General features: G+C 34.1%; 2 protein-coding genes across 2 annotated transcripts in view; both read left to right on the top strand.

Moving 5' to 3' along the window:
- Window positions 1-773: 773 nt before the first annotated feature.
- On the top strand, window positions 774-9,483 carry LOC136823880 (methylglutaconyl-CoA hydratase, mitochondrial-like). The gene is made up of 7 exons (XM_067080038.1): window positions 774-935; window positions 1,750-1,817; window positions 2,035-2,122; window positions 2,701-2,937; window positions 3,209-3,447; window positions 8,192-8,239; window positions 9,204-9,483. Exons 1-7 carry the CDS (start codon window positions 797-799, stop codon window positions 9,279-9,281), a joined length of 897 nt encoding a protein of 298 aa, XP_066936139.1. The 5' UTR covers window positions 774-796; the 3' UTR covers window positions 9,282-9,483.
- A 291-nt stretch (window positions 9,484-9,774) lies between these two features.
- LOC136823984 (DNA helicase MCM8-like) overlaps window positions 9,775-27,833 on the top strand; it is a 35,235-nt gene continuing 17,176 nt past the window's right edge. Inside the window, exons 1-11 of the mRNA XM_067080141.1 lie at window positions 9,775-9,932; window positions 10,212-10,301; window positions 10,471-10,553; window positions 10,693-10,753; window positions 14,558-14,646; window positions 21,248-21,380; window positions 21,842-21,942; window positions 22,249-22,290; window positions 22,597-22,682; window positions 23,048-23,130; window positions 27,551-27,619. Of these exons, the coding sequence (XP_066936242.1) occupies window positions 9,812-9,932; window positions 10,212-10,301; window positions 10,471-10,553; window positions 10,693-10,753; window positions 14,558-14,646; window positions 21,248-21,380; window positions 21,842-21,942; window positions 22,249-22,290; window positions 22,597-22,682; window positions 23,048-23,130; window positions 27,551-27,619 (958 nt within the window). The 5' untranslated portion in view covers window positions 9,775-9,811. The remainder of the gene's footprint in view (window positions 9,933-10,211; window positions 10,302-10,470; window positions 10,554-10,692; window positions 10,754-14,557; window positions 14,647-21,247; window positions 21,381-21,841; window positions 21,943-22,248; window positions 22,291-22,596; window positions 22,683-23,047; window positions 23,131-27,550; window positions 27,620-27,833) is intronic.

Genomic DNA, 27,833 nt, shown 5'->3' with positions numbered 1-27,833 from the left:
ATTTGTTGTTTCATTCAGCTATGATAAAGTCTGTCTCAATATAATTTCTCAATATAATTTCTTTTTTAAATGATATTCCACTCCGGATTATCTTTTCAACAAGCACAAAACCACTATCTAATTAGAATTCTAACAAAAGTGACAACTTTTTTTGTCTCCGCTGCAAATTATATTGAGACAGACTTTAATTGACATATAACTTTGACAGAAATAATATTGTTTTGATTTGTTTGTTATTTTGATATTTCTTATATTACTATATTTTCATTAATTGATTTTATTTGTTCTAGGGTTGAGAAATACTTACTGTTGTGTTAGAAATCGTTATTCTTTATTTTCTCTTTCAAAGAAAAATTGAGTCTGATCATTTACTTTGAGAGCCTTTTTAGTTTTGTCATCCCTTCCCAACCTCCTGACCAGATAGGGACGTCCCTGCTTGTTTTGATGCTTTCAGTTTGGATTTTCTAATTTCATAGAAAATGTGAGGTAAACCAATATAAGATGACTGTCCTCGTCTAGGATGGCAAAAACGAAGAGGCCCTTAAATAGACTTTGCAATAGGCAATATATCAAAATGGGTTGCTTTTTACTGAAGTATTTTTATTGCGTCTGTTTTTTTATATACCCTAACAGTTTCAGAGTGGAATTAATAAATTTTAAACTATTAAGGATAGTAGTATTTCTCCTGGACAGAAATGTTTTTCAAAGCAGTGAAGCAAATTTCGATCAACAAACTTAACTTTTTAAATCGATCAATTCACTGGCATGTTTTTGTTGATTTTAGGAATAAATAAAAATGTTACAAACAATTAGAACAATAAATTCAGTCAACAAAAGGGCACTGCTTAATTGTGGTGTTAAATTTGCTGGCTTTTCCACGACTACTGATGTTGATTTGAAGGATGAATTGAGGCTTGAATACCAAAATGATGGAGGTTGAGTATTATAAACAGTCAGAGATAAGCTCAAATTAAATAATTATTGTTTTTTAACCAGATGGGCTCTTTAGATGATAAGAAAGAAGAAAGCATATACAATTGAAGAAAAATTAAATGTAGTTAGTTTTTTGGCCATATGTTTTTTGCTTGCCAATTTTCAATGAATGCTTTAATCCTCACATTTCATATATATATCGTTGAAAATATATTCAGAGTGCTAGAATTTCTAAAAAAAATCATTTTTTTCTTCTTAATTTTTTATCTTCATTTTCGGAAATTTTTAGAATGATTTTTCTCAAAAATAATATAGTGCTCTGAAATGTCTTGTCAATGGTATAAGAAAGATTTTATTTCAATTTCTGAAGAGTATAACATATACTTTAGGGGTATATATTTTTACAGGTACTGAATTTTAGTGAATTGCTGGTTTTTTCCAAGAAACATATTTCGTGAGTATTCTTTTTTTAAATCAAAATTGTGACTAAATGGTGACAAAAATGAAAAATTCATTCTCTCTTTTATTTATCGAAAATTTATCAATTTTCGACCTATTTTGAAATTTTTCCTGTCTATTTATTTTTGCGATTTTATGTTTTTGAAAAGTTTAAACAGTACTAAATTTTGGGAAAGTACGTACTCTTAAAATTAAGTTCAGACAAAAATCTAGTACCCACAAAAATATATACACTTAAGGTATTGGAAATTTGTTTCAAGTAAAAATTCAGCTTGATTGAAGATTCTTCTTTCTATATTTTAGGAACTTCAAGTACAACAAGCATAACTAAAAACCATTCTTGTTTTTCCTTTTTAGGTATTGCTGTTGTTTCTCTTAACAGACCTGCTGCCAAAAATGCCCTGAGTATCAATCTTATGGCCTTGGTAATTATATTAAATTAAAAAAGTTTTTATTTCCATCATCATTCATTCATTTCTTTGTTTTTAAAGACTGATTATACAATACTTTTTAGTTTCTATTATAAAACGATGTAAATAACTGTAAAACAGTGTAATAAAAATGAATTCCAGCAAAAAAGGGAGCAAAAAAGTGCACCCTTTAATTCAACAGATTATAATAAATTGTGCTTTTTGTTTTAAGTTTGAGAACTACATGAATGAATTAGCATCCAATAGAAATGTCCGTGCTGTTGTACTACGAAGTCTTGTTCCAGGTGTCTTTTGTGCAGGTAAGATATCAAACAAAGTTTCCAGAACAGTCTAAATGTCTTCATGGTATACTCTAAAAAAATTCTTCCAAGACTTGTGTAACAAAAACACCAGATTGAAAGTAGTGACAGACTGATTGCGCTTTATAATCACCAAAAAGTCTACAAAACGATTTCTGTTTTCGTTGTATTGTAGTCATTTTAAGTAGATGGTGGTTCAGTCAGATTCTTAGAAAACTACTTTTTGTCAGCAAGCAGATAGAGGTCCGTCAATATTAGATTCATCAGATGCCACACCAAAAATGGATTTTATGAAAACCAACATTTCTTATTCTGATACAGTCATTTTCACTGTTGTTCAATTTAGATAAAAGTTAAAAATGATTTATCAGTTTTACAAATGGTTTTGAGATTTGCAGTGTCAGTATAGCTTATTCCCAATGACATTAAAAGAGTTGATTATTTGATTGACCATTTTTGTCCTGATAAGATGAGATGACTGTGTTGAAAAAGCTTTTGCTATTTCCTTTATATATGAAATCTGTCGACAATTTTACTTAAGGCCTTAACTTAATTTCGTCCTTAATCTTTTTTCTCAGGCGCTGATTTAAAAGAGAGAAGAAAAATGACAGAAGCTGACGTTCCAATGTTTGTATCCAGGGCTCGAATGTTATTCCAGAAACTGAATGACCTGCCAGTGCCAACTATTGCTGCTTTGGAAGGAGCAGCCCTTGGTGGTGGGCTAGAGATGGCGTTAAGTTGTGATTTTCGTATTGCATCCACTACAGCAAAACTCGGTTTACCAGAGACTAAATTAGCTATCATACCAGGGGCAGGTTAGAATTAACAGGTTTGATTTTCTAAAAATTATTGTAAGATGGTTCTCTGCTGAGTTGATCTGAGTACATAGTGGTTTTTTGGCAAGCTCTTACGTTATTATTGTAAACCAACAACGCATACTAGATTATAACAAAAACAAAGTTTAGAACCAAAAATCATGATGAAATCATATTTCATCTGTCTACTTTCAGAACATCCTGAACCATTCATGCTTTATAATAATATACTTTCAAGTAATGTACAATATTCAACAATTTATTATGACAGGTGGAACTGTACGTCTCCCTCGACTTATTGGGGTATCAAAAGCCAAAGAGCTCATCTTTACCGGAAGAGTTTTGAACAGTACACAAGCTGCTGATATTTCACTGGTTGAATATTCTGTTGATCAAAATGATAATGGTGATGCAGCTTTTGTGCGAGCTATGGAACTTGCAGGAGAAATGCAATCGCAAGGCCCTGTGGCGTTGAGAGCAGCAAAGAAAAGCATCAGCAGGGGGATAGAAGTAAGGGTTTTTGTTATACTTGCCCAATTATGTCTTCTTTTCTCATTTTTCTTCGACAATAATATATAACTTTTTATAATAAGCAGATATTCAATAGGTAAAAGTTGGTTATTGAGATTTATTAACCGGAGGTGATGTACACGCTTTTTTTTTTATAAGAATGGTGTTTTTTCATTTCATCATGAATATTCTTAACTTTTTGGCGAAAATTATCCAAAAATATTCTTACGGTATTCTTAGGTTAAGATCGAAATTGGCAATCTACAGGTTAAAATGCATTAAAAATGGCATTCTTAGGTTCGGTTGCTAAATTCCATGATGGTGATATTCTTACCATATTCTTAATTTTTTGGCCATTTTCATCATGGACATTCTTATAAAGTGTATTCTTATAAAAAAAAAAGCGTGTAATATTCAACGAGGTGAAAACCTATTGAATGTATGATTTATTATATACCTAGAGATAAAAACAATACATAAACAAGACGACTTAAAGTCGAAAATTTCGCATAATATTTGAACATCAACGACGAAGACGCGTGAAACGTGACTCCTGCAACATTATGCATTTTGAATGAAACGTTACACAAAATATACACATTGTATTGTACAAACTTTGTGAAATTCAAGATTACAAGCCTATTTTTTAGCCCTGTGAAAACCTAGTACATATGTGTTAACCGATTTTTGAGTGCCAAAAACGACGTTTCACAACCTTGTGATCTGCTTATTTGTTCATATGTGAAATGCAAGTTTACCAGCCTATTTTTCAGCCTGGCGAAAACCAATTTTTTAGATTGAAAGGACTTAATTCATAAGCTTATTTCTTCACTTTTTATCATTTTTCTTCATTGTACATATGTATATTTTTTCATTGTAAAAGTCATTATAAGTTCGTAAAACATTTGGGATTAACAAACTCCCAAACTAGACGATAGGAGAGATACGGAAACGAGTTTTTCCGAATTTGGTATCAATTAGTGAATTTGTGCTAGTTTGTATTGTTATTCTCAACATCCCAATCTATGGTAACCACAATTAACTCAACCTTGTGAAATGGAATTTAACAAGCTTACTTTTGAAACTTGTGAAAACAATTTTTACATTGCAAATACTAAATTCACAAATTTGCCTTAGCAAAGAATAAAACATACCCAGGATTTGCAAAATCCCAAATCAGACCAAAGAAAATGTTTTTGGGGTCGGAAATTGACTTTCCCAAACTTGGTATCAGAATGGTTATTACCAATACTATTTTACATTGTGATTGTCAATATCCCAAGTTATGATATATACAATTAACAAACTTGTGAAATCGAATTTTACAACCTATTTTTCTTAAGCTTGTGAAAATTAATTTTGTCATTGTGAAAATCAAATTTACGATGACCTTGTGAAAAGAAAGTCTCAATGTGAAATAATAAAACCCAATGTTCACAATATCCCAAACTTTATTTCACAAACTAAATTTTGAAAATCCGATTTTTAAGGGCCGGAAACGACGTTTCACAAACTTGTGATCTGCTAATTTTTTCCTGTGACAGGTCGTAGATGAGGTCGTAGATACCCTGTTTTCTATGAAAAATCTCAATGCATTAAAAAAAAGATTCCTTAAAAAAAAGATTCCTTAAAAAATGCGATTAAAGAATTCCATTTTATAAGCGCGGGTATAAGCGTAAAAAAATCTTTAATTTCAGAATGGGTGCCGTAGGAAGCATTTTCATATTGGGGGGGGGGGCTGAAGTTTAGTGACACCGCGAGGGCCAACCATGGTTTGTCCCGAGGGGGGAATTTTGAAAATTTGAGCTCTAGATTGCTTGAAAATGCACTCAATTGTGGCAATTATGACAAATTAAAAAAGAAAACATTTGCATTTAGCAAAATAACCATTTTTGAAAAAGTGGGGGCATAGCAAATGAACTCTTCATTCTTTCATGCCAGAAACCTCATTTTGTCCTTTGAAGGAACTTGTGATAAAGACTTCTTTCACTTGTGCAAAGTTTATATGAACTTCTTTCTATAAACAGTAGAATTTATCTAAAATTGAGAAAAATGGCTAGTCAGAAAAATCTGTTGTATACTATCTTCGCTTTCTGGTATGAATGATGGCCCACCATCAAAATCATTGGCCTTTCCAGAAAAAAATTGAATAATGACAAGCATCAGTTGACCCCATGGAGAAAGTTTAACCCCCCCTCCGGACATTTTCTGGAAGAGCCCATTAAAGTATTAAAGGCAAAAAGCAGTTGAGCTCCAATTTTAAGCTTTAAAGAAATAATACTCCTTGTGTTGAGCTTTAAACTGCATTCTATTAAACAAACCCTCCCCAATCTCTTGCCAGTTATCCCGTGAAAAATATATACCGTGAGATTGGGTAACTTGCATCAGTGGAGGCTAACATGCATAGCCCTCAAATGAATGACCTGTCTGGTCATTAAAATACAATTACGCAGCTCTGCTCGCAGCTCTACTCTACCATTTTTGTTTTGATTTAATTTGTTTTTTAATGACCAGACAGGTCATTCATTTGAGGGATATGCATGTTTACCTCCACTGATGCAAGTTAACTGATGCAAGTTACCCGATCTCACGGTAGGGGAAAGATCCCAGAAAAGTAACAAGAATCTTAGTGCAGAAATGGCAATCTGTACAAACAACGGTACAACTGGAGTTTTTAATGATTCAAAATGAAAATCCTGATTAGCAAAAGGTGTATCAAGATCAGTGAAGTTTGATTGAAGCTCAATTAGTTTGATTTATTACCTTGTAGCCCATTCTTTTAACATTCCGACGGCTTATTAGCAGACGCCCACGCTAAAGCTTAAAGAGCGAGCCAATATCTATTATAGACCCTTTTTTAATGAGGCCACCCTGTTGAATAATTATGTAGTCCAGCAAAAAAAAACAATGATATAGCCATGCATAATTATTATAATATGCATGAAACAGTAATTATGCATGGCTGTATCATTGTTTTTATGCTGGACTACATAATTATTCAACAGGGTTGCCTCTTTAAAAAAAGATCTATTCCATCGGGGAGGAAAAGCTGGAACTTTTACTAACCAAACTCATCGAACACCAATCAAACTTCATACCTATCAGATAAAAAACTGTCAAACAATCATATAATCAAACTTATCAAAAAATTTCTTACCAAATCAGGTTCGGTAATCGAACAGCTATCATTTCGGTTTGATTTCGATGGATAGTTCCACAGTTCGATTAACGACCCTGGACACCGCCGTACATTGTGCGGTGGTGTACGGTGGGGCTGGATCTAAATGTCCAGTAGGAATTTTGGGTATTTAAGCTTCCTGGAAAGCACCACCATACGATGTCTGGTGGGACCACTGAACTTTGTACGGCGGTGAAAATAGGTTATTTGAAATCCTTCGTACACCCACCGTACAATGTCAATGTGTCCAGGCACCAGTATGGATTCCAAAAAATCTCGCGCCGAAGATATTTTTCCGTGCAGCAAGCCTCACGCCAAGCAAGATTTCTTTTGTACCAACATTCAATTTTTCAATAAGGGTGCAAGATGGGAAAAGAGGCGCATGCGCCAACATAATTAATAAATTGACGCGAGCGCAAGCGAGCGAAAGCAAATTTAGCCAAATGGAAGCTAAAAATCGATGGATTATGGAGTCATTCACGCCGAGCTGGAATTATTACTATACGCCAACTGAAAATCAAACAATCTTTGTAAGTACCCTTACGCCAATGCGCCAAAAACGTTTCAGTTGTATGCCGAAGAACTTCGGCGTTAGTTACACAAAATCCATACTGGTCCAGGCAGGGTCGTTTTGATTACGAAAATGATTGCTAAATTTCAATTGACATGATTTCTAGGAAATACTTGCTAAAACTGACTGTTTGTCACAACTGGTTTCACTATTAACACATAACTATCTGGTAAAAAGAGGAAAAAAAGATCATACCTGCGCTGTTTGTAGTTTTGGTGAAGAAGAGAAGAGAGGGTTAATGTTGTTGTTGTGGAAAATTAACTCTTTTTGTACTACTTTACTGACATGATCAATTTATTGGTGTATTCACAAACTACACAAATATAAAACACTTAGTAGTAAACGAATATTAAACCTCTTTAAATACTCTCCAAAAGACCAGAAAACATGATAAAAATTTATACAACAGCAGCAAGTTTCAAAAGCATGTGCAATCAGCAGCCATTAAAAAGTTCTCAAAATGAATGTTTACAAAGGCTTGGTTACACTTTTTGCACTAGCGTATTTTAATTATTAAGAAAAGCGCTGTTTTTTATCACTTTTTATCTTTGTGTGTGAGTCCACCTTTAGAATATTGGCCGTAGTACGCCCGCAGCCAAACGCCCACGCCATAATTTGCGCCCCAAAAATTTTCTCGATACATACATAGAAAGACTATCGTAATACTTTCGCTATGCGAAATTAATAATCTAAATAGTCGAACGATTCACATAAAACACTCCAATAATCGAACGTTCGAATGTTTTTCTTTTTAATGATTTTCTTGATAACTTTTAGTCATAAAATTTGTTCATGAAATCAACAATAGATTTATTTTAATAAATCTTTTTGATAAACAACTTAAAAGAGCGACAAAAAATTTAATTTTTAAAGCAAAATTTGAAGAAAAAAATTCTGCCATGTTATAATAGCCTTGGTATATCAGGAATTATTCAATGACTCGTTTTGCCTACAGGTATATAATAATACGGATTATTTACCAATCATTTTTTTAGGTGGATCTTCATTCCGCTTTGACATACGAAGAATTATGTTACTCACAGGTATGACATGCCTTGAATTATAAATGATTTCTATAGGAAACGCTCAAAAAAGCCTGAATCTGATCCATATTTTCTATTTTTAAAAGTGTTTTCAATAGGAACTTATTTGATAGCAAGATTAGTAAAAAGGAACGATAATACCGGGTGCGTCAGAAAAAACTTTGGACGTTTGGTGAGCCACTGGGACCGAGCAAAGTCTTTTTGAAACTCAAAACCACTTTTATTAGAAAGAGGATAGTCTAACTTAAATTTTGAGGTATAGCTTTTTAAGTTGGGTAAAGTATTTCTCAAGTTATAAGCTTTTCAAGTTAAAATTCACTTTTCGAAAAGTGTAAAAAAACGTCAAAAATGGGTAATTAAAATGTTGTGACAATAGACAGTGTTGTCGAGGTATGTTTTACAGAACACAACTCTTTTTCTTTTTTCTCAAAAATTCACCAAAATAAAATTTTTAATTGTTGTTGTTTTACAAATTCCCGCTCTGGTATGTTTTATTACCCAGTGGAAACATTAATGACATCGTTAAAAACGTGCACATCAGAACAAAAGAGAAAGAGAGAGATAGAAAAAAAGAGAACAAATTTAATTACCTGTTTTTGATGCATTTTTGCTCTTTTTGATAAGTAATTTTGAGCTTCAAATAGCAATATCTCAAAAAGTTTTGTTTCAAATTTAATGAATGATACCTCAAAATTTAAGTTAGACTATCCTCTTTCTAATAAAAGTGGTTTTGAGTTTCAAAAAGACTTTGCTCGGTCCCAGTGGCTCACCAAACGTCCAAAGTTTTTTCTGACGCACCCGGTACATCTGGTTTCTATTCGAACCTACCAAACTACATAAGTTTAAGACTTATGAATTCTTAAGCTTCAGGCCCACTTCCACCTCGTAATCATGTTAGCTCTCTGAAATCGGCTATTGTATTGTTTATTTTTGATTATGTTATATGCTATGTATATTTTTTTAGGTTGTTCCAACCAAAGACAGGATAGAAGGGCTGACGGCGTTCAAAGAAAAACGAAAACCAGTATATAAGGGGGAATAATCTCAAAAAGAAAGCAACACTTCCACAAACACCTCTTGTCATTCCAGATTAATTCACTCAAGACTATTATTTATAGGATTTCATGGATTAGTTTATTTTTCATTAATTTTTCTTTTTTTACTAGATAATTTTATTAATGATTTCTTAATGCAATATTGTACTTCTTATTGAAAATAAAGGATTTTTAGAGAGAAAAAAGACATATATTTTTTCATCGTATTGTCTTACCTGCACCAAAATATCAAATAACTGATGCTAAATTCTTCTTTCTTTATGCCAATCTGTCACCCGACTTTCGACGTGAAATTTAAGATACAGTTCAATTGAATGTTCTAAAGAACCCCAAATTGTTTTATTCTTTTTTCTGATTTCCTTGTGAAGTTTTTTTTCAATGATCGAGCCAGAGTTTTATTGTTGACAAAATTCGCTCGTGTAAACAAATGTGTTTTCTCCATGTAAAACTGCTTCAATTATATTTATTTTACTATTTTTTAGCTTGAAAAAACAAGTAAAAAATTTATTGAAAAAATATGAGTCAACCAACATCGAACACTGGTAGAAATCAGTCACAACGGGGCGGTCATGGCGGTCGAAGAGGGTGGAGAGGAAGATTTCGTGGGCGAGGAGCTTATAATCAGCAAAACAGAATAAGTAAAAATTTCTTCCTATGAATTTTATTTCAAATTTTCTTCGGGTAACTAATTTCACCAAGAAATCCTTAAGGGTACTAAATTTGACGAAAACAGAAAATCCAGAAATATTTTCATTTAAGATGATTATTATGGCTTATTTTGGCTACTAACAGGATTTCTTTGATTTTTGTGAGAACTAATTTACCCAGCATTTTGCCAAATTTTTTTCCCTTAGGTTTGCACTAATGAAGTGTTTATTATTGAAAGCTTTGTTTTTATTTTTCCACTCATTTCTTAGGTACTGTGAACACACAAAGGGCACCAATAGTTCAACGTGATCATATCAATTGCCCGTTCAAAAAATGGTCCACCTATCTTGTAGATGAAGGTATTAAATATATGTTAGAGGGCGGGTAATCTTAAAAAAGGGGTGCTTAAAAGTTTTATTAACTGGTTTTGGAGGTGCACCGTCCTACATCCAAATTCAAAGCTGGAAGATTGAGGATAACCGAGATTTGATTCCAATCTTTTCCTTCATTTCGCATTTTCTCTTTCAGTGTATACACCAAATTCTGAATTCGTCAACACAATTACAGCACTATACAGATATTTCAAAAATAATTTGCACCAGTTTAATAAGGTAATCTCTTGATTCTTGTATCAAAACATATGATTTGGGGAATGCAAAACGTATCCTAAGTTGTTTAAAAGTCAAAAGTATTTAATTGATTCCTTGATGAAAGAATAAATGAAATCATTTCAAGTACTATTTCTCTTAGGAAGAGGTTGAGGAACAGAAAGAAGTCTTGTTGGATTTACATGCGCTGAAAACAAATACAGGTCAATATATTAACACATTAAAGGGAGAATGTTCTCCTTAAAGCTATACTTTGAGACAGCATACGATCTCGATGAAACACCAAGATGGAAACATCATTTTTGAATACAAATTTGCAAAAAAAATTGCCATTGAATTATAAAGATTTTTATACTAGGGAAACATAAACTGTCAGACTGTCTTTGTGCAAAATTTCAAGTTGTATTTTGTGATGCTTGAGATGTGAAACGATTTCTATACCTTGCCATACCTCAATTAAAATCTTAAGAAATCACTTCCTAATTCAGAAAGTTCTTATAATTAACACAATATTCCCTCACTTGAAATAAAAAGAAAGCCAGTTGATAAAAAGTTTTTTAATTAGTTTTGGTTGTTTCGAAGTATTGCTTAAGGAGAACCATCTCTCGTAAATGGTGACATTTACTAATTTATTTACTAATTCATTCATTTATATTTCAATTCTCTTTGGGGTAAAAAACAATTCGAATGGATCGTGGTTTCGAATGGATCGTGGTACTGGGACCGAAAAAATGCGGACGACCTTGTATGATGCCTGTGTCACTTAAACTAATATGGCAAAAATCAAAATAGGTTCTCAATGTTTTTCGTCTCATCATGGATATTCTTAACTTTTTGAGGTATTCTTCAGTTAGGATCCAAATTCAAACTACATTCAACATTGGGCCATTGCAAAAAAAAACCATACGGGGTGTGGACGAACCTTTTTAGGATGAATTTTTTTCTCTGGAAATCTGTCTATACCCCCTGGAAAAATGGTAAAATTTAAAAAAAGCCCCTGGAAAAATTTTGATTTAATACATACTTACAATAAAAAATCTTTGCGAAAGTTTTGCTCCACACTGGGCGATATTGGCAATTTACGGTTTAAATTGCTCTAAAAGATGACATTCTTTAGGCTTAATTTCCATGATGGTGATTTTTCTTTGGTAAATTTCATCATTAATATACATATTTTCGACTTATCGCTGCTGCAAATTGCAACGTGGGCACTTTTTCGTCTGTTTTTTACCCTAAACTCGTATCAGCAAAAAAGAAATAAACCAGCTGCGCTGGAAGCTCCGGCTTAAGAGATTAAAAGATGTGAAAGATGAGCTTGTTGAGTTAGTTGTGTTAGAACGTTACCCACAAACTACTACCTTAAGTGGATAAATTTTGGCGGGGATTATAATTGGCGAATTTGGCGAATTGTGCCAAAATTCGCCAAATTAAATCCTCGCCAAAATTTCCAAATTCGGCAATTCGCCAAATTAAATCGCCGCTAAATTTAACAAAAAGAGAATTATGTGAATAATTGCACGATGGGTTATTTTTTCTTATTTGGCACGCCTTCAAAGAGAGCAATTAATCGTTAATCACATTTCCAATGCCGCGCCAATGTTTACAAAATTTTAATTTAATTTTAATGTTTTTTCTTACATTATTTTTGCATCGAACGTTTTAATTGCATTCGAAATTTATTTTGTGAGAAGGAAAATCAATAAACAACAATAAAAGAAAGACATTAAGAGAAGAGAAAAATATAAAACTCTCAGTGTAATTACTGTATAAATTTACTTTCCTAACTGGGATAAAGTAGTGAAAGCCATTGTGCGATTAGCTCGTAATCACATGATAACTCGTACAATTCGAAAATTGCACTGGTGATTTTTTTGTTTCGAATTTTCCTCGTCCTTTCGGACTCGGAAAATTAATAACAAAAAAATTACTCGTGCAATTCGAATTGCACTCGTTATCATGTGATTACATATACAAATCACAACTTTTTAGTGTATTTTTGAGTAATTTGCACCCATTTCAGTGTGACAAAATTTCCAATTCGCCAAATTAAATACCCGCCAAATTTTACGAAATTGATCCATCGCCAAATTAAATCCCCGCCAAAAAATGTATTTTGGCCAATCGCCAAATTAAATCCACGCCAAAATTTATCCACTTAAGGTAATCAGAACAGATCAGAAAGCAAAATAATAATTCTATTGCAGAGCAAGTATGAGAAATAATCTTAACGTATGAATAAACCAGCTGGAAGTTTAGCTCTTCTAAGTGATTACACATGCACTTTCTTGCCTCTAAAGAACCAACCCATCCCCCCCCCCGCCCACTCATCCGCGACTAAAAAGTTCAAAATTGGAGCTAAAGGAGATAAACATTTAGAAGTTAATATTTCTAAGTTCTTATAAATTAATTTTTTTCTAAACTTGCCAATAGGGAAGCCATGATGCGCCGTTGATTTGATTGTCCGGATAAAATTTTGGGGAGAAAAATAGCCTAAATTAGAGGCCACCGCTTTTAGCTAAGCCATTATTTTTTCTGTTGGGATAATACTTGGAGGAGAGTAGGATAAACCAAATAAAATGGTACAATAGTGTGTATGTAATAAATAGTGGTATATTTGGAAAAAACCTGTTTCGGGTTTGAAAAATCTTCAAAAGGAACGGTCGCCCCAGCCAATGAAATTACAACAAAGTCCAAAAAATATCATTTTCAGTTATAACACTGAAAATTATTTCGATCTTGTTCAAATTTATACAGGAATTGTGTTTTAGTATCCTTTACTGAATTCTCATAGTGACATGTTTGTAAAATATCTGTGTCGGGTTTAAAAAATCTTCAAAGGTAAGGAACGGTCGCCCCAGCCAATGAATTTATGACAAAGTCAAAAAAATATTATTTTCAGTTATAACACTGTGAAAATTTCTTCGATCTTGTTCAAATTTACACAGGAATTGTGTTTTTGTATCCTTTACTGAATTCTCATAGTGATATGTTTGTAAAAAATCTGTGTCGGGTTTGAAAAATCAAAAGGAACGGTCGCCAGCCGCGATGAAATTACGACAAAGTCCAAAGACGATCATTTTCAGCCATAACACTGTGAAATTTCTCCAATTGTGTTCAAATTTACACAGGAATTGTGTTTTAGTATCCTTTACTGAATCTCATAGTGATATGTTTGTAAAAAACCTGTGTCGGGTTTAAAAAATCAAAAAGGAACGGTCGCCAGTCAACAATGACAAATACAAAACAGGATCATTTTCAGCCATATACATAACACCACAAAAACTACTCAGATCGTTTTCAAATTTGCACTGTAGGGAATGTTGTAATTTTAGTATTCTCTTTTGAATTCCAATGGATGTGTGTTTGAAAGTTTCATTGTCAAGTTACAGAGTTTTATGGTTTTGTGCATCTAGAACTTAGAAGAGAAGTTAAATTAGCCATATGCAAGATTTAAGCACTCGATCAGCTGACAATTCATGGCCAAAATTTCTCCAAAGTCTTTCCATATTGTTAGAGAGCCAGTATGCATCAAACTTCTCATAAATCATGTCCAAAACATCATGAATAATGATGAAAATGATCAATTCTTCACTGAGATTTGCCAGTATTTGCTACACAGTCAGCTAGTCCACTTTCGGTAGCCATCTTTTTCTTAAATACTTTCGGCCTATAAAATGACAGTATTATTGGAATTGGATAATCCGTTTTTATTAAATCGGAATAGATCATCGGATTAGATAAACAAACAAAAAATGTCTTGACCGTCGTCGTCGGACGAGAGAGAATTTAAGGCTCCTAGGCCGGAGCAAAAAGTGGTTTAAAAAGGTTGGATCTAGTTGAGGGATATGATTAAATATGGCACGCGTCTATCCGCGCGACTACGGTCGAAAAGGTGTATTCTTCTGTAAAAGTATATTCATATGTAAAAAAGTGCGTATTTTCACTTTTTGATTTTGTTTATTTGTTTTTCATTTTATTTCTATAAATACGTACTCTCCATATTGTAGACCTGCAGGAACACCTTCCAACACTTTGTGAGGATATTCGAAATAATCCATCACGGATGATCCCTGCACTGGCAATGGTAATCCATGAGGTTAGTGATATGCTCGTCTTGTTTTGTTTTCGCTATTTTTGACCCGCTGCTGTTTGCAGGTGGATGTTATACATAATGAATGTTATACATAACAGTTATACTATAGTTAAAAAACTGTTACTGAACAGTACTGGATGATGTTAGTTTGTATGCTTGTAACTTTTCATTAGTTTCAGTTCACATTCCCTACTTTCTCTTTAATTTGAACTTTAAAGCCTGAAATTCGCATATAAAAATGAACAGCCAAAAATTTATAAGTGCTTATAAAAGAAGCGTGTATATGATCTATTTTGTACTCTTGATTAAATCGATTAAGTAAAGAAGTTTCATAGATAAAAGATTTTCTAATTAAGAATGCCATTCATTCTATCATTCTATCATTCTATCCTCTTTGTTCAGCCTCTGTTTATTTTCTGAAATGTATAAAGGTTTAATCTATAGTGTATTGACTTTACCGCTGACCATTTCAGTCAATAGAATGAATAATAAATAAATCTTTAAAGTATCCTGAGGATCGCTTTACTAATCAATAAAGTCAAAGTGATAGTAAGCTGATGTTGTTGATTTGTGTACAGTTCTCGATATAAGCAGTTCGTGATAGTTTATTACAACTTTACTTCAAAATGGATCAAGACGTACGAAACAACATGCGAGAACACAACGCTCATGGCGAACGGAGGGTTGATGAACACAATGCACATGGTGTGCGAGAAGATGATAATCATCAAGCTGTTGCTGAACTACAAGTGGAAGAAAATGGTAGTGCGCATGTGCAGAATGAAGTTCGAAAAGTTTCGAAGAGAAGTGATTTCAGTATAATGTCAACGGAAGATGTTATATCAATTGGTTCTCAAATGCTTCTCGAAACAGAATTTTGTTCCAATTATGAAAGTTGGTATAATGTTCTTCGACAAAGAATCGGTGTTAAGGAGACTGTTTGCTCGAAGAACTGTTTAGTCACTAAACAACGTGACAGTATTTTGGTGTTTTGTATCGACATTGCTGATTTGGTCAACAATCCAAGAGAATGGAGTCACGAAAAAGTGAGGTTTGCGAAATTGCTCCATCCAAAGAATAACATGGAAATAAAAGACATACATTATAATGAGGGTACTGGTAAATGGTGGACTACTTCTCAGCGTCTACGTGATTACTATGTAGATGATTGCGAGTTCGTTTGTTTCGTAATGAAAAAACAATAACTGTGAATGTTTGTAGATGGTTGAATTTTACGTTGGCGTCATTCAGAAACTTCTTAACGAAATCGATATCTTCTTGATTTCCATTTTCATGGTCCACATAGACAGATGTTAGTGTCCACCGTTGGCAGATTAGTATTCTCTGTAAAACTTTTGCTCAAAAATCATATTCAACTGGCATGTCGGTACACCAGTGCAGGTATAATATAACATTTTGTCACGATTTTTTATGAAATTATGCTAAATCAAAGTCTCAATATAATTTGTAGTAGAGACAAAAAAGCTATAACTTTTGATAGAATTTGAATTAAATATCGGTTTTGTGCTCGTTAAAAAGATAATCCGAAGTGGAATATTATCAAGAAAAAGAAAAAGAAAAAAATAGGGAAATGAAAATGAAAATGAAGAAGAAGAAAATCAAGTTCTTGTAGAATAGTGACTCATTTTTTTATCAGAAACTCTTTAATCTTAAAACGTATTAATGAACTCCCTGAATTGACTTGATAAAGGGCTCTTTTTGTCGTTTTTTGATGGTTTTTTAAGTCAATCGGTGATAAATTTTGGGCCATATCTTTCGATTGAATAAATTTTTTTGATTTTTTTTTAACATTAATGAAATTGTTTCAAGATTAATTGAAAAAACTACCCCAAAGTTTTAACATAAGAAGGGCGTGTGCCAAATTTCAGCTCCTTAAACCAATTATTCCGCTCTCTACGCTGTCCCAAAGTTTGTGGACAAACAAACTAACTCACAAACATTCTGAGATTCTAGCTCAACTGAAGTTGAGAATAATTATTATTGTAAATTATTTTGCACAAGTGTCATGCAAGTGCAATGCATCACTAACTTTGTCTTTCGCATTATGTTGATGTGGAAGGTTTTAAGCCATGTGTGGCTCTAGTTGATCTTAATTCAATGACCTACTGTACTGGGATAAGCAAAAAGGTCCTTCCCAGCTTGCACACAACGTTGTTTCAACGTTTATCTAACGTCATAAGGACGTCGTGGATGTTAGAAAAACGTCGAAACAACGTTGCGTGCCAGCTGGATTATGCATGTGTTTAAACTGTAAATTTGAAAATTCCCTCTTGTACTGGTATGTCTGTACTTGTAGCTCCTTTTTGTTTTGATAATAAACAGTATGATTCATTTAACAGTGTCGTGTTTCTACTTCAGTAGAAGTTTTTTACAATATAGTTGCGTCATTCGTTATCTTAAAAAAAATACAATGAAAGAGAGAATGGAAGCTATTGTCTCCGCTAAATGTAACGCCATATACTTGTGGTTATTTTTATTTGTTTCCATCGAAAGCTTAGCTCTGACACTTTAGTATTTTTTGTTTACTTTTGAACGTTTTATAAGAGGTTTTTTATTTTGTGCGTAGAGGTAGAAAGCTCATTAAGCAAAGTTCGAGTTTACAAAATTTATTGGACGGCTTTCAAAATGGATAATGCGCTACGAAATTTTGTCACCATGAACGCACAAGACGACATGCGAGAACACAACGCTCATGGCGAACGGAGGGTTGATGAACACAATGCTCACGGCGTGCGAGAAGATGATAATCATCAAGCTGTTGCTGCTGAACCACAATTGGAAGAAAATGGTAGTGCGCATGTGCAGAATGAAATGAAAAAGCTGAAGGATGAAGTCGAAAAATTGAAAAGAGAGAAAGACCTTGAGAAATTGAAATTCGAAAAGGACCAGCTCAAAAGTGAGAAAGAAAATGAAGGCTTGAAAGCTACTGTGGACAAAATGAAACTTGAAAACGAACAAGTAAAGAAAGATTTTGAGATGGAGAAGCTGAAAGCTGAAGTTGCTTTGTTGAAAACTGAAAAACAGTTCGGATTGGATGCGAAAGTGGTCTTAGAACAAAAGTTGAAGGTTGAGGAAGAACTGAGAGTTGTTAAAACTGAAAATGAAAAGTTTGATAAAGATACCAAAGCTTTGAGGGATGAGTTGATGAAATTAAAAAATGAAAACAAGGGATACGAACTCGAAAAGAACAACCTGCTCCAGGAAAAGGGTCTCATCGAAAAGAAATACAAGACTTTGCAAAGCGAGAACCTGAACATTGAAAATCAGTTGAAAGCATCAACACTAGAAATCGACAGATTAACGAAAGATGTCCGAAAAAACGAACGAATATCTGGCGATTCGAACGAAAAATGTAAACAGCTGGAAATTGATGTTCTAAATCTAAGAAAGGGACTGAAAGATTCGACAGACGCAAAAATAAGATCTGAAAAGCTTTATCAGGAGGTCAAAGCCGAAAATAAAAAGATTATGCAGGATAAGAAAATGCTTGAAGGAAGATTGAATGACCTTCAGGAGGCAAACCAACGATTACAAAATGACAGGATTGAAGCCAACGGAAAGAGCCTTTTTGCACCACCAAAGATAGAAGCTTCGAAGAGAAGTGATTTCAGCATGATGTCAACGGAAGATGTTATATCAATTGGCTCTCATATGGTTTTCGAAATTAAATTTTGTTCCAATTATGAAAGTTGGTATAATGTTCTACGACAAAGAATCGGTGTTAAGAAGACTGTTTGCTCGAAGAACTGTTTAGTCACTAAACGACGTGGCAGTCGTTCTGGGTTCTTTATGTTTAATATCGACATTGCTGCTTTGGTCAGCAATCCAAGAGAATGGCGTCACGAAAAAGAAGTGCTCCATCCAAAGAATAACATGAAAATACTAGACATACATTATAATGAGAGTACCGGTAAATGGTGGACTCGTTATGATAATCTACGTGATTACCATGCAGGTGATGCCCAGCCCCTTTTTTTCGTTATGAAAAAACAATAACTGTGAATGTTTGTAGATGGTTGAGTTTTACGTTAGCGTCATTCAGAAACTTGTTAACAAAATCGATATCTTCTTGATTGCCATTTTTATGGTCCACATAGACAGATGTTAGCGCCCATCGTTAGCAGATTAGTATTTTCTGTAAAACCTTTGTTCAAAAAACATATTCAACTGGCATGTCGGTACACCAGTGCAGGCATAATATAACATTTTGTCAAGATTTTTTTATGAAATTATGCTAAATTAAAGTCTGCCTCAATATAATTTGCAGTAGTGACAAAAAAAAGCTATAACTTTTGATAGAACTTGAACTAAATACCGGTTTTGTGCTCGTTAAAAAGATAATCCGAAGTGGAATATTATCAAGAAAGAGAAAAAGAAAAAAATAGGGAAATGAAAATGAAAAATGAAGAAGAAGAAAATCAAGTTCTTGTAGAATAGTGCTTCATTTTTATATCAGAAACTCTTCAATCTTAAAACGTAATAAAGGCGAAAAAAAATCACCCTGGTTGACTTGAAAAAGATCTCTTTTTTGTTGTTTTTTGATGGATTTTGAAGTCAATCGGTGATAAATTTTGGGCCATATCTTTCGATTGAATAAATTTTTTTGATTTTTTTTTTTCACATTAATGAAATTGTTTCAAGATCAAAGAAGCACTACTTTGAAAATGATAATTATAGCACAGTTATTAAAGAAGTTGATTTTATTTCATTCATTTTCAATCTTAATTTTTTTATCGATCTATTTTTTATAATACTCCACTCCTGTTTATCTTTTCAAGAAGCGCAAAACCACTATTCAATTCGATCAAAAGTTACAACATATCTTCCGGGTGTAAAATTTTGGGGAAAAGTCTCTACGTCAAACGTCAAAAATGGACAAAATTTTCGATTTTTAGCTCGGACATACTCGTCATTTTGTCCATGTCCATTTTTCGGAAAATATCGGAGAGCACGAACCTCGCATTTGTTGATTATAATTCAATCTTACTAATAAGACTAAGAAGTAAAGCTAACGGAAATTTATATATTATTATGAAACACACTTGTACGGGTCAGGAACCTTCACGGAATTTTTCGATCAAATGACATAAAATATGAAACCGTTTGTAAATATTTTTTATGATCGTAAAAGATATATCCTCCAGTTAGTTACTCATTAGTTTTTAACATATAAATTTCTACAATACCTAATTAATGAAATTTCTCTACTGAAAATAGTAGGGGGAATTTTGTTCGATTTTTTGGAATCGCTTGACTGTTTTGTTAGAAGCACTTGTTATACATTTTTGGAAAGCTAAGGGGTAGGGGAATCGAAATTACTATGTTTCCAATTTTTTTTCGGACACTTTGGTATGATTTTCGGACAAATATGACGGTCTAAGGCAAAAATCATAGGGTTAAAAATTAATGAAAATTTTAGCTCGAGAAAACGGAGACCTGCTATATATTTTTGAAAAGCTCTCAAAAAATTAGGATTAGAGATATATTGCAAGTATAGGTGATTTCAGTACCTAACTCGAGATATTGAGCTTCAAAAAGCGCAAAAACTGGACAAAATAGCTGTTTCTGGCTGAAAAACACGGTTTTCAAGGGTTAATATCTCGAGTTAGGTACAGAAATCACCTATACTTGCAATATATCTCTAATCTTAATTTTTTGAGAGCTTTCCAAAAATATACAACAGGTCTCCGTTTTCTCGAGCTAAAATTTTCATTAATTTTTAACCCTATGATTTTTGCCTGAGACCGTCATATTTGTCCGAAAATCACACCAAAGTGTCCGAAAAAAAATTGGAAACATAGTAATTTCGATTCCCCTACCCCTTAGCTTTCCAAAAATGTATAACAAGTGCTTTTAACAAAACAGTCGAGCGATTTTACAAAATGCCCTCTACTAAAAAGTGCATTGTTTTTTTCGATCTATTGAATTTCGCGTTTGAATTTGATGTGAACATAATCCTGTTGAAAACTGCCACTAGAATTAAAACATACTTATCACTTTACCGAAGCCTTTTTGGTTGAGGTGTAACAGAGTTTAATATTTCTACTATAATTAATGAAAGGCTTAACAAGAAGTTGTTTCGGACCTGTTTTATTGGGCTATTCCATTAAATTTCCATACATTGGGGTGGACGAACCATTTCAAGTCAAGAAAAGATTCTTAGAAATGTGTAGATACCCCCTGGAAAATGGCAAAGTTTGCAAAAGAACCCTTGGAAAAAATTTTTTCTTACCTTAAGTGAGGATAGACGAACTAAAAACAGTCTTTTACCCCCTGGAAATTTTAGCACAATCTTTTGCCCCTAGAAAAGTGAGAGTATCTCTTTAATGTCCCATCGAAATTTTTCTCCGATTACCGCCTGGAAATGTTCGTCCACCCTACTGTATGGATATGAAGTGGAATGACCCTTTCCCCTTTTGAAAAACTTCGGGCGATCAGAAAGAATCATTTAGTGGTCGCTCGTTTACTTTATTTTAAGATTTAAACATCATTAGAATTTTTTTTATCCCCCTAAGTTGTTCTAAGTAAAGTTTCATGGGAAAGTGTTTCGATTTTCCACATATGTTTGTTCTTTTATTTGCAGAGTTTTCTTGACGATCAGTTTGAAGAGAGTCCACAGAGTATCACAGTGTTCTTTGATGTTCCTTACCTCAATGTCCGATTGTTGAACTATGAACCCATCACACCGCTCAAAAGCCTAAAGTCTAGCTACTTCGGTAAACATTTTATCGCTCAGCATACTTTTTTGTTTACGGTAGGTTAGGCAAAATATTGTCATTTAATTAGATAACAACTATAGTGCAATGCACAATTACAAGCCTTTAACGAATCCTAAAACTTTTTAACGAAGGAATATGCATAAATCTTTTGGTGGTTTGCAGCGTCAGATATCAACCAATATTGTCATTTATCATCCTAGTGGTGAACAGTTCTATACCTCAAAGGGACCAATTCCTTCTAGGATGTACGTTGGTCGTTGGACGCTGTAAGTGGTGTAAATAAATGAACATGCCACACATAAGAGTCTTCAAGACCTCTATAACTGGATCACGTTTTCTGGTTCATTCAGCCAACAAACTCTTAAAAAAGGTCTTTATAACTCGAACTTTTCCAGTGCGTGTTCGAGTTATGGAGACTCCACTGCACATACATGTTATTTCGACTCGTATTTTTTTAGGGAAACTTGTTTCAATCAAAGGCACGGTAGTGAGGGTTGGAAACATCAAACCTATTCTCACGAAAATGGCTTTCCAGTGTAACAGTTGTGGAATCCAACAGGTTAAGTATCATTTGCTACGATAGTTATCTGAGTTCTAACATAAGACACAGCTCAAACTACTTAAAAGAGGTTTTACACTCAGTATTTTACATCCTAAAGAGTTGCCAAAGAAAGGCAACCCTGTGTAATAGATATTGTAAAATTAATGATTTTATGACTTTGTCATATATTTTGAGAGCTTCAAAAAGCCCAAGCCCTTTTTTGTTGAGTAAGCCCCTAGCGGGATACTTCTATGGCTTGTTGTGGCTTTGTTGCTAGGGTGAGTTGAATTTCAGAATAACGGTTAGTAGCTCTTCAACTTTCAGGTTTTGAGCATCACAGAGGGCAAATATGAAACACCCACAAGTGTAAGGGATTTTCTTTTGTGTTTTTCAAGTGTAAATTGAAAATACATTTTATAATTATCATGTCAGGATAGCCGTTTCTACAAATCTTTTAACGTCTTTGAATTTTAAGGCAAAAACCTCAGACTTGGACCACATCAAGAAAATTGTCTCACGGAGCCGGTTGAATAGTTTTAGTACCTCAAAATTCAAATCGTTTGTTTTTATGCTCGAATGCTGATACGAAAAATGTATTATAACGTGTAAACACCACAGCAAGAGGTGTCCCTGTTTAAACAATATTGTATCACTTTCTCATGCTTTCTCCAGTGCTTAGGTGACGATTGTCGAGCACGCTCATTTACACCACTTCGAAGTTCTCCGAAAACCGAAACTGTCAACTGGCAGCTTATCAAGTCTGTAGAATTTCGTAAATTAACTTAACGGTCCTTCTCTCATCAAGGAACTTATATAAAACTGAAGAGAGTGTAAAGGCTTTTCTTTTACGAGAACTTTTTTTTGACAAGACTGAACTTTGACCCAAAACCTAAGAACAAATTGAGAACAACCAAAGCCTCAAATTTCAAGTTACTCCATATTTTCAACTGATTCTGTAGTCATGTAAGTAAAATGGTAGATGGTTTTTAATTTATGATACTCTCGTTTAAATTGATAAAACCTGCGAATCATCATTATGTAATCTTTAAGTTTATATAAGGCTTTTAGTTTGGATTTACCCACCTACAGTTTGAAAGACCTTTTTTACACTTCAATTTATTAGGTTACAAGAAATCATGTTAGATGATCAACGAGAAGCTGGGAGGATTCCAAGAAACATCGAATGCGAACTGACTCATGGACTTGGTATAGATATTACTTTGTGTATTTTGTAGTTTCTACGGCCTTTTCACTTTCAGGCTTTTATTTTGCATCGATTAGACTTTCCCGTGAAAGATTCTCTCGCTCAAAAGCTCTCTGAAAACGTTCAGACCCTGACATTTTTGCTGTGATAGGAACTTATTTTAACTTTTGGTTTGAAAAAATCTACATATGTCATTATAATTGAATAGAAGATCTGGAAAGCAAAGTGTCAGATATGTCAAACATTATTTTGGAGCTTCAGAATAAAAATGCTGTCCTCAACAGCTCGGTTGACTTTTTGACCAAGCAGGGTGATCATCAGGAACAGTATTCGAGAAGGTCGTGTCTGAGGATTAAATGGTTTACTGAAAAGTAATAACGAGTCAAGTAAAGACTGTGTTGAAAAAGTCATTTCTGTTTTTAATGATATGAATTTAAACATTACATCTCATGATATTGATCGTGCCCACAGGGTGGGCAAAGAACGAAACACTATGATTGTCAAATTCTTTTCATTTGGGAAGAGAACCTCTGCATACAAAGCAAGAAAATCTGCGAAAAATAATGTTAAAATATATCTAGATCTGACGAAAAAACGTCTCGATCTGTTGGATGAAGCTTCACAGTGTATCACCGAGAACTCCAATGTTAATTTCGTTTTTGCCGACATAAACTGCAATCTGGTTGCAAAGTTGAAATCTGGAGAATTTAAATTTTTTGAAAACATTTCTTCTTTCAAAAGAATCCTTTCTCAGTGAGAAAAACGTGATCTTGTGTTATGATTTGAACATCTCTTTAACAAAAAACTCAAAAAACTTTATTTCTTGCCACTTTAACACATTAAAAATGCCTTTTTTTTTCTCTCCTTTGAGGTAATTACATTCATTTGCTTGCACTTTTTCGCCGTATTTCTTTTTCATAATTATATAGTTATGGAATCATTTTTTGTGTTTATACAATTATATATGTGTTTCTTTATGAGCTATTTTTGGAATTTAATGTCTGGTAGGAGGTTTGTTGACATGAGAATCTTGTTATGGGAGTGAGCTTGCAGCAGTATAGAGCGTGCATTGGTTTATTTAATTCAACGAAGTTTTTTTCGTCGTGCTTGGGTTTGAGTTTGCGTTTTGATTTAAATTTCCAAGCTATCCCAAATTTTATACCCTTTAGTTTCTACCTATTTTGGGTGCAGTATTTTTATATATTTTTCAAACTCAGCCTTCTTCTCATAGGGGGTGACATTGAGTCGAATCCGGGGCCGGTGGATAGGGAAAACACCTTGTCTGTTTGTCATTGGAATCTAAATAGCGTTTGGGTTGATAACTTTGCGAAGATTGCTCAAATCACAGCTTTTTTAAATGTTCATAAGTTTGATATTTTTTGTGTTGGTGAATCCTTCCTCGATTCTTCTATCGAGACGGACGATCTAAGGCTAAAGATTGATAACTATGAACTCCTTAGATCCGACCACCCTTCGAATTCTAAAATGGGTGGAGTGTGCCTATATCGCAGAGTTGGTATCTCTGTTGAGGAAAGACCTGATCTGTCCTCTCTTGATGAGTGTCTTGTTTGCGAAGTTAATTCTGGTAATAAAAAACTTTTTCTTTGTCTTCTCTATCGTTCCCCAAGTCAAGATGCGGATGAATTCGCAGACTTTAAGCATAAATGGGAGGAGACAATTATAAATATAAGTAACATTTCTTCTGCTGGCACGATTCTACTTGGTGATTTCAATGGGAGGAATTCGGAATGGTGGGCTGGAGATGCAACAAATTCCCAAGGTGAGGACATTAGTGATATTGCCTTACAGCATGGTTTACATCAACTTATTGACGAGCCGACTCACCTTCGCCCGACTGTTCACCTACTTGCATAGATCTTATTTTTACATCTTCTCAGGCTCTCGTTCTTGACTCAGGGGTTTTGCCTTCACTCCATGCCCGTTGCCACCACCAGATAACCTTTGTAAAACTTAATTTTCAGGTTAAATAGTTTATAAAAAGGGGGACAAAAGCATTGCTAAAAACTACAGACCAGTGTCTCTTCTTCCAGTGTTTAGCAAATTATTTGAGAATTGCATTTATGATGTACTTCAAAAGTATTTTGCAAGCAACAATCTTTTTACTTCGTGCCAGTCAGGTTTTCGGGAGGGTGATTCTTGTGTATCTCAGTTGTTGTCCATAACGCATGACATCTTTACAGGGTTTGACACTGATCCACCTTCGGACACGAGGGGAGTGTTTCTTGATATCTCAAAGGCATTTGATCGAGTCTGGCATGAGGGTCTAATTTACAAATTACAATCCCATGGGGTAACTGGTCCCTTACTTTCCCTTTTGAGAAATTTTCTATCAGGTAGGTATCAGAGGGTTGTTTTGAATGGGAAAACCTCTGAGTGGAAACAAATCAAGGTAGGAGTTCCTCAAGGCTCAATTCTTGGTCCTTTGTTTTTTCTAATCTACATCAACGACCTTCCCAACAATCTCGAGACCAAGGCTAAAATCTTCGCTGATGACACGTCTTTATTTTCATTAGTGATTGACCAACTTTTGAGCAGTGAGGAATCAAACAGAGATCTTGCAAGAATAAATGAGTGGGCTCGTCAATGGAAGATGTCTTTTAATCCTGATCCCACAAAACAAGCTGTGGAAGTTTACTTTTCCAAAAGGCTCTTACCAGCTAATGCTCCTGTTTTATCTTTCAATAATACTGACATAAGAACTAGTGAATGTCAGAAGCATCTAGGTCTTATCTTGGATTCCAAACTCTCATTCAGTCACCATTTAGACGAAAAAATAAAAAAGGCCAACAAAGGTATTGGCCTCATTAACAGACTTCGCAAACATGTACCAAGAAAATCTCTGCTTACTTTATACAAATCTTACATTAGACCACATTTAGACTATGGGGATATTATATACGACCATCCTGGAAATTCGACTTTTGTTCGTAAGCTTGAATCCATCCAATATAATGCCTGCCTTGCTATAACAGGCTGCTTTCGTGGAACGTCTCAAGAAAAACTTTATTCTGAACTTGGTCTCGAGAGTCTTGCTGATCGTCGATTTAGTAGGAGAATGATCTTCTTCTACAAAATTTTAGACAATTTAGCCCCCTCTTATTTACGTAACTACTTACCAGCAAGACTTGCGGCACCGGGTAATCTAAGAACAAGAAATCCTATTTATCAACTTAATATTCGAACTGAGCGTTTCCGGAATTCTTTTTATCCATACTGCATAACACAGTGGAATATTCTGGCTGGTCGTATAAGAGATATCCCTTCAGTATCTACCTTTAAAAAAGCAATCCTCGAGTTTCTAAGGCCCGAACCTTCTCCTGTTTTTGGAGCTCGTGACAACCAGGGTGTGATCCTTCTCAATCGTCTTCGAGTAGGATTTAGTCACCTCAATGAACATAAATTTAGACACGGTTTTCGTGACACCTTAGATCCATTTTGTGCGTGTAGAACAAATTCCATCGAAAACTCTCAACACTTTCTTTTGCACTGCTCTATTTACTCTCAGGCAAGACATCTTTTGTTCAACAAACTTCTGAACCAAGACATATATATTTATCCACTAAGCCCTCCTAAGCTCTTCAACCTTTTGTTGTACGGTGATCCAGAATTACCTTTCAACATAAATAACATAATAATCAATCTTGTCATTGAATTTATTCTCGACTCTGAAAGGTTTAGTGGTGCCTTATTTATTTTAGTTTAATGATCTTCTTACACAGCTCTATAATATTTTTTAATATTTGTGTTTATCCTTTTAGTGATGGTTTTCCCTTTAAGTTTTTTATTTTATTCAATAGCTTAGTACCCTTGGCGATATCACTTAGTGCCTTGCGGGGGGATGAGCTATTTATTTTTTCTGTGTTTGTTTTTGTAAGTAGTATATGTTCGTAAGTGTAATGTAGCTTCTCAAATCATATAAAAAAAAAAAAAAAGAAGATCTGATCTTTATTAGTAAACCGTTTGTATATGCCAACATCCCTGTGTACAGACCCACTAGGACCCCAGCCCCAAGTGGGCAAAAAATTTCGTCCCAGGTGGGAAAATACCCTGGAATTTTAAGCCCAACTGGGAAATTGACTTTAATTTTATCCCCATTCATTTTTAAAAATTGCACGCCAATACCATCCCAACTAGTTTTGTTAACCTTGGAACAATAAAATTTCTATCCCCATTGGGATTTCAACAGAAATTTTCATCCCCAATGAGGAAAAAATTCCAGCGAGGATGTGAGACAGGGGTGTATGCCAAAATATGTTTTAGTCGAATGAAAACGATTTTGTTATTTACGTCGGAAAAACCTTATGCAATTTAGCAAGTTGCTTTTGGAATCTACGCCTTTGTGGTTTTATAGAGGTCTATGAATGAGACTTTTCATTCCTTTTTCCCCAACTTATTTTACAGTGGACAATTGCACACCTGGAGACATGGTAACTATCACTGGTATTGTCAAAGTCTCCAAGAATGAGGAAAGTGAGTATCCATATATTTTGTTTTAAGCACTTTATTTCCGCTTTATTGTGTTCGAAATGAACAAATTTCCCCTAAAAAGGAAGATTTTGTATACCTTAAGAGAAGAAATTCCGGTCAAAATCCGCCAAATTAAGTTCCCGCCAAAGTTAAATTGCTCTATTTATTCCCCCAAATGTGTGCTATTTCAGGCTATTTCCAGGTATCTCCTTTTTTA

The sequence above is a fragment of the Clytia hemisphaerica genome, unplaced genomic scaffold, assembly GCF_902728285.1.
Source record: "Clytia hemisphaerica strain Z4C2 unplaced genomic scaffold, Clytia hemisphaerica genome assembly, whole genome shotgun sequence".
Classification (NCBI taxonomy): domain Eukaryota; kingdom Metazoa; phylum Cnidaria; class Hydrozoa; order Leptothecata; family Clytiidae; genus Clytia; species Clytia hemisphaerica.
Note: the sequence above shows the minus strand (reverse complement) of the source record. Positions and strands in the feature narration are given on the sequence as shown.

What these genes read in the sequence shown, in the direction of transcription:
- LOC136823880 (XM_067080038.1), top strand. Translation starts at nt 797, where the DNA reads ATGTTACAAACAATTAGAACAATAAATTCAGTCAACAAAAGGGCACTG. An exon ending in TGAATACCAAAATGATGGAG is followed by an intron (nt 936 to 1,749) that starts GTTGAGTATTAT and finishes TTTCCTTTTTAG; the next exon opens with GTATTGCTGTTGTTTCTCTT. An exon ending in AAGAATTATGTTACTCACAG is followed by an intron (nt 8,240 to 9,203) that starts GTATGACATGCC and finishes ATATTTTTTTAG; the next exon opens with GTTGTTCCAACCAAAGACAG.